Genomic DNA, 10746 nt, shown 5'->3' with positions numbered 1-10746 from the left:
GAGATTAGAATTACAGGAGATTACCTCATAGAACAAGTTTTTTGTTTCGTTTCCTGCTTCAGTGAATCATAGCTAATTAGATTTTACTGTATTTCAGGACAGGCAAATGAACTGGTAGCAAAGGGGCAGAGAAAACGAAAAAACTTATAGAAAATAGCAGGGACTGTGTTTGGGTGTTGCTTGTGCTGATGAAAGACACATCCATAACAACAAAAGGAGTATACTTTTGAAACACTGGTGCACACCACCGTATCTGCATAAGTGCCCAGGCCGTAGATCAGGCTCAGATCAGGGCTAAATCAGGGCCAGATGCAGGAGCCACAGCAGCCAGATCCTCAGATCCACAACAGTGATATTCTCTCTCCCTCTGTGAACGTCATCCCTGCAAACACAGACACCTCACTCTATCATCCTGTGCAAACACAGACACAGTGTTTCTTCAAAGCCCTCGGCATGGCCGCCGAGCGAGCGCTAGATCAGACTCCGGTGGAGCCTGACTGTGGTGCGGTCAGCCAACTTCCTCACTCTGGATCAATCACGCCGCCCCATTCAAAGGGTGATTCCAGAGAGGGCAACAGACCAGACTCTCACTGATATAGAAGTTCCTCATGGGCTCCCTCGACATCTAATGGTCCACTTTTTGAGCATGCTTAGCATAATTTTCCAACAGGCAAGTCATTGAACCCTGCATGTTGAAAAATGGCGCTGAACCCGATACGCGGAATTGATGAGATGATTGATGGTAAGTTCTAATTTTTCCTTTGTGCTAGTTTACACAACCTATATTGGCCCCTGACCTCAAGGAAGCCCTAAAGGTGTTCTGAGTAGGAGATAGACCCATTAGAGCATACACACACACAGACCACACACTCTCACAAACACACACACACACACACACACATTCATAACTCTGTGGATGGTCACGGAGGTGACAGGTGACACTGTCTGCTCACACACTCCAGATGCTCAGTGGATCTGTGAATACAGTAAGTGTGTGTGAAGTACGGTTTTAACACAGAGATGAGTGTGGGAACACAGAGAGGGTGACTGATGAGACCTGTCTGCCCACTTCAAGGGCACCTTTTGGAGGGTTGGGTTTTTTTGTGTGTGATGTGAAAAACTGTCCTCTCTTAACCTGTAAAACTTAGGGTAACATTTTGGTCAACAAATGGGCTTGACAGATTGAAATGCTCATTTCTTCTTACCCCTGTTCTATCTGAGAAGTGAAGTGTATGTGTATGTGTCTGTGTTTGTGTATGTGTGAGAGAGAGATGAGAAAGGGGGAGGTGTAAGCATGTAGGGGAGAGTGGGGTTAGATGTCACACTTTTTACTTAAAATTAGTTTCCACAAAAACCGTGTCCTGCACAAATTCCCTTTCAGGACACAAAGGAAGCCTCATGTGTCAGGTACAAATGGAGGGACCTTGGTCTGCTTGAATCCAGTCAGTTAGAAGGATGTGGGCTGTCAAATGCACCTTGCGCAAATGTGACAACCATCTCCACGGGGTAGGTTGTCACACGCTATGGGGTTAGTTGTCCCAATGTTATTCCAATGGGATAAAAATGAAAAATGGATACATTCTTAAAAATTATGTAAAAAGTTTAATTTCATTGAAATGCAAAACTACATACATCTAATGCGTTGAGAACATGAACAGGAAACATCAAGTATGTTCTTTTCATTAGTATTTTATGTTTTATGTTGTTTTTTAGACTATTTAGATTAAATCCCTATTGAAACCAAGTTAATATGATGATATAATGAAATACTGAAGAGTCCATAGGCCAACATGTGACAACTAACCCCACAAAAAATGTGACAACCAACCCCAACTGACATTGCTAGCTCTTTTGATGGCCAGCATCCACATGTTTTAGTGTAGCTATGATGAAAGGTAACTGAATTGTAGCTCTCTCTTTATACTTCTAAATGGTACTAATTGTTTTATTGTCAACCCATTGTGTAATGAGTTAGAAGAAAAAGACTGAATGTCTCAAAATGTACTTTTAGACATGAAAAACAGTTAAAGTTGTCTCACATCAAGCTAATAAATCTTTCATTTTAAATTCCAACGTAGATGACCTCTGATACTAATTCTGATCATTTCTGTATTAACAGTTTTGACCAGTGCCCTTGAGTGGCTGAGATCTAACACATGTGACAACTTACCCGTGTGACATCTAACCCCGCTCTCCCCTATGGCTTAAAACATCTATGTGAGTGGTCCCCAAACTACGGCCCGCCAACTCATTTTGGGTGGCCCCCCAAAACATGTCCGTGGTATATAGCATCTGGCCCGCACGGGAGTACGACATCGTCAAACTATAACCTCCGTAATTTCATGTAATACTCATTACATGAACATTACATGTAATACTCTTTTTGTCCACTGGTGGTTGTTTTGGCGCTGTTTCGCGTTTGCCATCGAAAACGGAATGAAATGTAGGCCTAACTTTAAATTATTTGTAGGATATTGCTTGTTCACAACTTGAGCTATGTATTCAAAGAAACAGAGTCTTTTTATTAGTATTATTTCATTTGAGCTACATTTTACACTGATATGGCATGGTGGCAACATAAACACAGCTAGCAATGGTATTAAATTGCAGTGATGATTAAATGTAATGGAATATTCAACTAAGGTAGACTGCTGTTGTTCACAGCACTAAGCTATTTTGCTATATTCCGAGTCTCTGGCCCTCTCTTAGAGCCAGGCATAGTGAGCTGGCCCTCGGAAGAAAAAGTTTGGGGACCACTGATCTAAGTGAAAGCATGTGTCGTGTGTGTGTGTATGTGTGTGTGTGTGTGTGTGTGTGTGTGTGTGTGTGTATATGTGTGAACTTGTGCATGTCTGTGTGTATGTTCTTTTCACAACACACTGTTTGCTAAAGCCCAGTGTGCCAAGGTGGTGAGGTGGACACACACACACACACACACGCACACACACACGCACACGCTCACACACACACACACACACACACACACACACACACACACACACACACACACTCCTCTCATGCCCACCGTGCCCGCCTGTTTGCCCACCGCTGGCTGTGCCTTTCCGGTCTTCCCATTGCGGGAATGTTTGCTCTGACAGCTGAAGCAGAACAGGGCAGAAATTCCAAAGTTGAGGAAAAAGAAGAAGAAGAAAGAAAGAAGAGAAGAACTCTGGCTGTCTGGCCTCAAAGAATGAGAGACAGTGAAAAAGAGCACAAAAGGTTAGTAGACAGAGACAGAGATAGCCTGGCAGCCTGGCTAACACCAGTGCAGCACACACACACACACACACACACACACACACACACACACACACACACGATTCAGAGACCAGAATGGGCAAAGATAGTATAGTCTTGTAAATTGAAATGCGGCTACTCGCCCCATGTCCAAAAAATCCCAATCTTATCTGCTTTCAGCCCCCTCAACCAGCACTGGCCTTGGCCAAGGCAACTGCTGGAACAACAACTCTGCCGGAAGAACAGTGCAGTGAGACGCTCTTGCGTTCCTTCCCCCACTTCCCACAGACACCTGCTGATTGTTGACCAGGGGCCGTATTCACAAAGAATTTTAAGGCTAAAAGTAGCTCATAAGTGGCGAATTTAGGAGCAACTCCTAAAAATAATGGGCGTGTCACTCCTAACTTTCACTAAAAGTAATTCACAAAGCATTTTAGACCTAAAAGTAGCACCTAAGTCTGGGACAGCCTAAAAGAAGTCGAGAGGACTCCTAACTCACTAAGACCTATTCACAAACAGCTTTTTGTGGCATTTCACGTTGCGATGTTTTGAAATGGGTATGCGCAACAGGAGCTTCCAATCGCGAGGGAACAATTTTGCATTGTAGGCATAAAAGGGATGCTATAACGCCACCAACAACAACCAAAACTACTCATCGTCAACATGTAAATTAAATGTAACGTTTCATTGTGAATCAAATTAAAATATTCTCCTCTTTGCAAACGTAGGCATATGGTGACAGATTAATTTAATAATGTTGCAAAGATAGCCTAGCCTACTGCATCAATCCGTAGGCCTATGTTTTATTAGGCTACTAGGCTATTTGTTTTGCCTTACTCTTTATTCATTTAGGCTAGGCCTTTTTATTCAGTTATTCATCATCTTCCGTCCTTCGCACTACTTTGTAGCGCACGCATTCTCAGACCTGTCACCTGTCACTCATCATCGTAAGGGAGGTGTTTGGAATCATTCCCGCGTTACAATCATCAGCCAATCAAGGTGGTCACTTCAGTCAAGCTCGTGCATGAGTAATGACGTCATCCATAGCAACGAAGACTCACTCTTAGTTTAGGAGTTGTCATGAGGCTTTGTGAATAACTTTTAAGAGAAAACTCCTAGCTAAAATCTTTTAGTGCGATTTAGGAGTACTCCTAGTGGTAAGATAAAAGTCTTTGTGAATACGGACCCTGATCAAGGTCGTCTCCTGTTGCTTGCTGTGTTATCGCTATGACAATCCTGCGGACTGAGGCACCAAGATTGTGATGCCAGGCGAAGCGACTCTCCAGGCCTACACATACACAAACTCCTACATACATACGGATGTAGGAGTTTGTGTATGTGTAGGCCCCCTCACTACCACCCATCCCTCACCTTCGCCACTTTGTACTCCGGGTCTGACAAGGGGGTCTGTGACCAGCGCTGACATGGCTGCAGGACCGGATGGCTTCTTGCCTGTGCTGGGTTACCTCCACCTCCCACTCTCCTCCCCTGTTGCAAGTCGTGTGTTTTTCATGTGTACTGACCATGTGCTTATGTTGCTGAGGTGTTTTTTCCTGTTCTCACATGGTACTCCCCACAGGAGCATAGTCTGGGGGTTGCTTTTTCTCCTCCTCTCTCCTCATGTTATGCTGTACTTTTTCTTCGATAAGCCTATTTCACAGTGTCCAGGTGTCCGGCCTTGTTGATGTTAATGATGCCTTAATTGGCAGGGTAAAACGTCTTCCTGCTTTTGTCTTTCCTGTGGACTTTTCTATATGGAAGGACGGGTTGATGGCTAATTTCGTTGGTAACAATAAAGGGCTACTACTACACAACCAATCGTCAGTTGAGATATTCGCCTGGATGCTGGTTTGTCTGATTTCCAAGGGGCATTACCAATAGGTAAATTACATGTATGTTGGTACATTCAGCACAACCTTTCCCAAATCCTGTCAAAAGTAAAACAAACACAATCTTTCTTGTTTAGGACGGCTTTAAGTGCCGTTGGTTTGTTTAATGAAAATACACTATCCAGGAAGTTCAACACTAACGCAACTAACAGCTATTGGTTGGAGAGGGAGAAGGTTCACCGGAGCGCACAGAGTAAAATGTAAATCATGTTTCTAGGCCAAGTATACTTGCACATACAAGGAATTCGGTCTCTGCATTTATCCCATCTGTGAACGAGTGAACACAAGCACACACTAGGAGCAGTGTGAGCTGCCTTAATACAGCGGTGCTTGGGGAGCAGTGAGGGGGTTAGGTGCTTTGCTCAAGGGCACTTCATCTGTGGATGTGGGCATGAGAAAGCAGTGCTCAAGCACTTCGCCAACCCACATTTTTCCTACTGGTCAGGGATCGAACCGGCAACCCTTCGGTTACGAGCCATGAATTTTACATGTATTTTATTGTAGTGCAAAGCAATAGACAAATGTTTCGACACTTCTGTGTCTTCGTCAGAGTCCAATAGTTCCATAATAGCTATTGGTTGCTTGTGAAAGTGCCTCAACCGTGCTCCTCTGTCTGTCATTGTATAAAGCTCAGCCATTATACAATCAATGGTTGTGACTGGCCCAGGAGATTTTCATCTGGGTGGAAATCTGTTTGAATGGAAGAGGGACCAGATGAATTCTCCAGAGCAAACAAGATGAGCTCTTAGATTCATCTGTTTCAGTGCCAATCAAGTTCATCAACAAGCAAAGTGTCTCTTGCATTTGTTAAAGCAATTGTGTGGTGTACAGGAGCATTGAGCTGGTCCACCGCATGTTTTATTCATCTGAAGAACACTGCTTATTTATGGTCCAATAAATACACAACATGAAAGCATTTGAACTGGACAGCAGTTTACATTATCCTGTAAAGTTTGACTTTCATTAATAGAACAGTGTGACTCAGTTGATGAACTCTAAAACACTGTCATATCCTACCGTATACGTCACACTACCACTGGTGTGAACTGTGCAACTACAAGCAACATGCACACAAGTAAGAAGTGTGAACAGTTTAACTGTGAAGGACACAGTCAATAGGTGGGTTTACATGAACAGTTTTTTTTTTCATGTAATCACTCAGATGAAACTATTCTGAATGAAAACTTTGCGTCACCTGTTTACATGGGATACATTTAATTCCGATCAGGTGGTTATAAGCGCTCTGGAATCTTTGATCGGAGTAGCTGTTGCTGCTTTGCTTTTGTTTGAAAAGCTACAGGAGGCAACCCGATTGACTGTACACATTGCTGTTTCATTGGAATCAAGAATACAAATGGAATACCACCCCTTTCATTCCGATTAAGATTCAAATCAGATAGGCAGTTTCATTAAGATCAAGGTGTTTATATGTGTTATTTTTATTTTGATTAAGCCGTTATTCTGATTACAATCAGATTAAAAGTGTCCATGTAAACCTATGAACCAACCCACCTACGTATTTGCCCATAGCAATCAGAGACTTGCCTATCAACTTCACTGAAAACAAGGGCCCATCAATGAGGGACAGAAATTGAGAGAAGGAGAAAAGGAGGGAGAGGGAGAGAAATGGAGAGAAGGAGAAAAAACAGAAAAAAGGAAGAGAGGCGTTTGTCTTTATGATCACTGAGGGACTCTCTTCACTGTTAGAAATGGAGCTTTAATGTTGTTGACCTCACCAGCAGGAAATGAAAAAAAAAACAACGACAACAACAGCAAAGCCTCTGCACACAACTACACACACACACAACCCAGAGAGAAAGCCAACAGTAAATTGTGGTGGCCACCGATTTCCTGAACAGATAATTGTTTTCCCCATCAATACCCATAATTTATTTGAACTGTGCTGTCCCGGCAATAAAAAGACAAACCAACCGATCAATGCAAATGGCTAACACAAATTGCTTCCTCTAAAACCTGCATCGACATAATCACACGTCACCCTCTAGAGAAAGGTCCAATATAGTCACAGTGTGCTGGATTTTGTTTTGTTTTCTTGTTTCTGAGCAACTGACAGAGATTTGAGGTTTGATTTGATTTTTTTTTAATCTTTAAAGGCTGCCAGGTTTTACAGTGAAGGCCAGAGAAATAGTCTGAAACATCATGATGGACATAGTTTTGTGTGATGAGGCTCCTAGGAGTCTGTGTCTGTTCAAAATCAAAGTATTTGTACATAGTTGTACATAGTTGGGTGGGGTTGTTTCCATGGCTACACACACTCTTCAGGCACTCATCTTTCCTTGTCCATTTCAGTCACAGAATGGTCTCCAGCTCCTTGATCGAGACCGAGCTTGACCGGTCCTCTTCCGCCAGGAGGAAGGGTTCAGGCTCTCCCTCCACCTTTCTCTCTGGCTCGCGTGACCTCTGACCCTCCTCCTTGCCAACACTAGGGGGCGCCAGGATACCCACCTGGACCGCCCGCCTCAGCACTAGCTCCTGCTGCGTCACCGTGGGAACCATGGGCATCTCCGTGTCGCTGGGCACATAACCGGGAAGGTTGGTGAGGGTATGGTGGAGGGAGGGGAGGCGGGGTTGACCTTTACCCCCGACGCCAGACCCACCCATCAGCGGGAGGCCCTTGGTCCCACTCACGCTGAGGCAGACGCTCTGGGTGGTGGCGTGGGACATCATGCCGCCGTAGTAGCAGCTCCCACCACCTCCACTGCTGGTGACACGAGCTTTCTGCTTCAGGTCCAACGCCAGGCTTCGCCTTAACCATGCCTTCTTCACCTCCGCCTGCACCTGTGTAAACACACACACACACACACACACACACACACACACACACACACACACACACACATACACACACACAAACAAATTCAGCTACATTTAAACAGAGATTTGCCATTTTTCATTAGTGCACTGTTCAGCTTACATCGCCATACAGAAATACACAGACAAATAAGAAAAAGGCAGCAGACTTTACCTCGCCATTGCAGAAGCAGTAGATGAATGCCACAAAGAAGCCCTAAGAGAAAATAATGAATGATCATCATCAAAACATGGAATATTATGGAATTATTATTATGAAAAGCTAGTCACTATATGAGCTCTATAGGACCTCTCTATACTAGTCACTATACGAGCTCTCTAGGACCTCTCTATACTAGTCACTATATGAGCTCTATAGGACCTCTCTATACTAGTCACTACATGAGCTCTATAGGACTTCTCTATACTAAATGAGCTCTATAGGACCTCTCTATACTAGTCACTATACGAGCTCTCTAGGACCTCTCTATACTAGTCACTATATGAGCTCTATAGGACCTCTCTATACTAGTCACTATATGAGCTCTATAGGACCTCTCTATACTAAATGAGCTCTATAGGACCTCTCTATACTAGTCACTCTATGAGCTCTATAGGACCTCTCTATACTATATGAGCTCTATAGGACCTCTCTATACTAGTCACTATATGAGCTCTATAGGACCTCCCTACACTAAGTGAGCTCTATAGGACCTCTCTATACTAAATGAGCTCTATAGGACCTCTCTATACTAGTGACTATATGAGCTCTATAGGACCTCTATACTAAATGAGCTCTATAGGACCTCTCTATACTAGTCGCTGTACGAATGACACATTATGAACGCTGCCCACCTGTGAGGAGTTGAAGAACATCTCGTAGTGCATCTGCACCTGCCACAGCACCCCCGTCACCTCCGTATAGGGCAGCGCCATGAACACCATGTAGTGCACCCCGAACAGCGGCATCAGCACTAGTGTTGACTTCAGCAGCTTCCTGTGGGACAGGCATTTAATCAGTCAATCAATCAATCAATCAATCAGATCAATCAATCAATCAATCATCAAACTATCAATATTATACTTAGTGCTTAACAATAACACACACCAATACAATATAAGAAAAGGAAGCACAGTATGAAGTCTAATGAGCCTAGTCATTATCACGAAGCTGTGTATTCACTGGCCTTATAAATCAATCACTCCAGCAGGTTCTTATAGGAAGTAGTAATCTATTATAAAGCTGGTTGATTGATCCAATGATTGACCCAATCAATCAATAAGCCAGTCAATCAGTCACTTCAGCAAATTTACGTGAGCTGGAATCGTTTATCTAAGAAGCTGTGTTACGTTCTGTCTTATAAATCAATAAGTCACTTCAACAACTTGCTAATTTATTATGAAACTGTGTTATGTCTGGCATCAATTCATCAGTCAATCAATTCAACAGCTTCCTGTGTAACATCATAAAGAACAATCACTAAATCTGAGAATGTGTGTTCTGATTTGCTATGGTACATAATATAACCACCGCATGGTGTGGCCATGTACTATCCGAAGAAAATAAAACATGCATCTCAACTTCTCTCCATCTCCTACTCCTGCAACTCCTTACAAGTCTTACATGCTCTGTCCTTGGTGGTTCAATGATTGTTAGGTCTACATTTTTTTTATCTGAAAATACTCATTTTGTACAAAGTTATATGTAATCTAAAGCCACACTTGTGACTTGTGACACTGAAGAAAGATGGTTGTATAAGTAAAAGTACTAAGATGTTAAGGGTTACAGGAGTGAGTGAGTGAGTTTCCTGACTTGTACTGTTGTCGGGGGTCCAGTTTGCCCGTGTTCGTCTCCCACAGCTTAGAGGCCAGCACCCTGATGATGTTGAGGAACAGGAAGAAGTTCACCTGGGGGGAGGCACCAATGGCACAAAGAAACAGAGCGAGAGAGATTAAAGCTGGTCAAATTACAATTTGTCTTTAATCTCTTTGTTGATTCATTTATAATTGGAACTGAAGAAAAAAGAGAGAGGTGTATGTGTGTAGATCTTACTAAAATAATCTATGCTAATTAGGCTTCTGTGACAGTCACTAATGAACTTACAACAATGGCGGCCAGAATGGGCACCTGATAGATCCACTTCAGGTTGCCTGCACTGATATCCCAGCACCTTACCATGGCAAACACACACACATGGGGTGAGTACACACACACACACACACACACACACACACACACACACACACACACACACACACACACACACACACACACACACACACACACACACACACACACACAAAGCACAACACACTCACACACACATATAAACAGATCTGGCCAGTCCGTCCCATTGTTTTTTTCTTTGAAATGAATATTTGAAATCTAAACCAACAAGTTTAGCAGACTCTTTTTTGAACAGTTGTCAACGGCAGCCTTTAAACCAAAAAAGATGTATTTATGCCTACTTTACTTACTTACTTACTTTAGTATCAAACAGCCACGGAAGTATGTTTTACAGGTAGACACAAAAAGACTTCATATAGAGATGCTAGCAGGGAGCCGTTAAGGCGTACTTGTGCTGGTTAATTGTCTTTTTAGGGGATTCTGAGGGGTAGATGTACTATCGCTTTTGCACCCACTTGAGCAAGGTCGCCTGCAGGATGTGAATGTTCTGAATACAGATAATGAAATAGTGAGAGTCCTGAGGTTGCGTGTGCATGTCTGCAAGACTACACATGGCTGCTTGTATGTGTGTGTGTGTGTCTGTGTGTGTGTGTGTGTGTAACTCACTGTGTATCTGCTAAA

The 10746-nt window shown here is 43.1% G+C and overlaps 1 protein-coding gene across 1 annotated transcript in view; it reads right to left on the bottom strand.

The window, feature by feature from the left end:
• Positions 1 to 7210: 7210 nt before the first annotated feature.
• pth3r (parathyroid hormone 3 receptor) overlaps positions 7211 to 10746 on the bottom strand; it is a 16648-nt gene continuing 13112 nt past the window's right edge. Inside the window, exons 8-13 of the mRNA XM_048233911.1 lie at positions 10732 to 10746; positions 10042 to 10108; positions 9751 to 9845; positions 8793 to 8934; positions 8113 to 8154; positions 7211 to 7925 (exon numbers count right to left, since the gene is read on the bottom strand). The exon at positions 10732 to 10746 is cut by the window's right edge and continues 46 nt beyond it. Of these exons, the coding sequence (XP_048089868.1) occupies positions 7437 to 7925; positions 8113 to 8154; positions 8793 to 8934; positions 9751 to 9845; positions 10042 to 10108; positions 10732 to 10746 (850 nt within the window). The 3' untranslated portion in view covers positions 7211 to 7436. The remainder of the gene's footprint in view (positions 7926 to 8112; positions 8155 to 8792; positions 8935 to 9750; positions 9846 to 10041; positions 10109 to 10731) is intronic.

The sequence above is a fragment of the Alosa alosa genome, chromosome 22, assembly GCF_017589495.1.
Source record: "Alosa alosa isolate M-15738 ecotype Scorff River chromosome 22, AALO_Geno_1.1, whole genome shotgun sequence".
In the NCBI taxonomy this organism is placed as follows: Eukaryota; Metazoa; Chordata; class Actinopteri; order Clupeiformes; family Clupeidae; genus Alosa; species Alosa alosa.
This window is presented reverse-complemented; position numbering and strand designations above follow the sequence as displayed.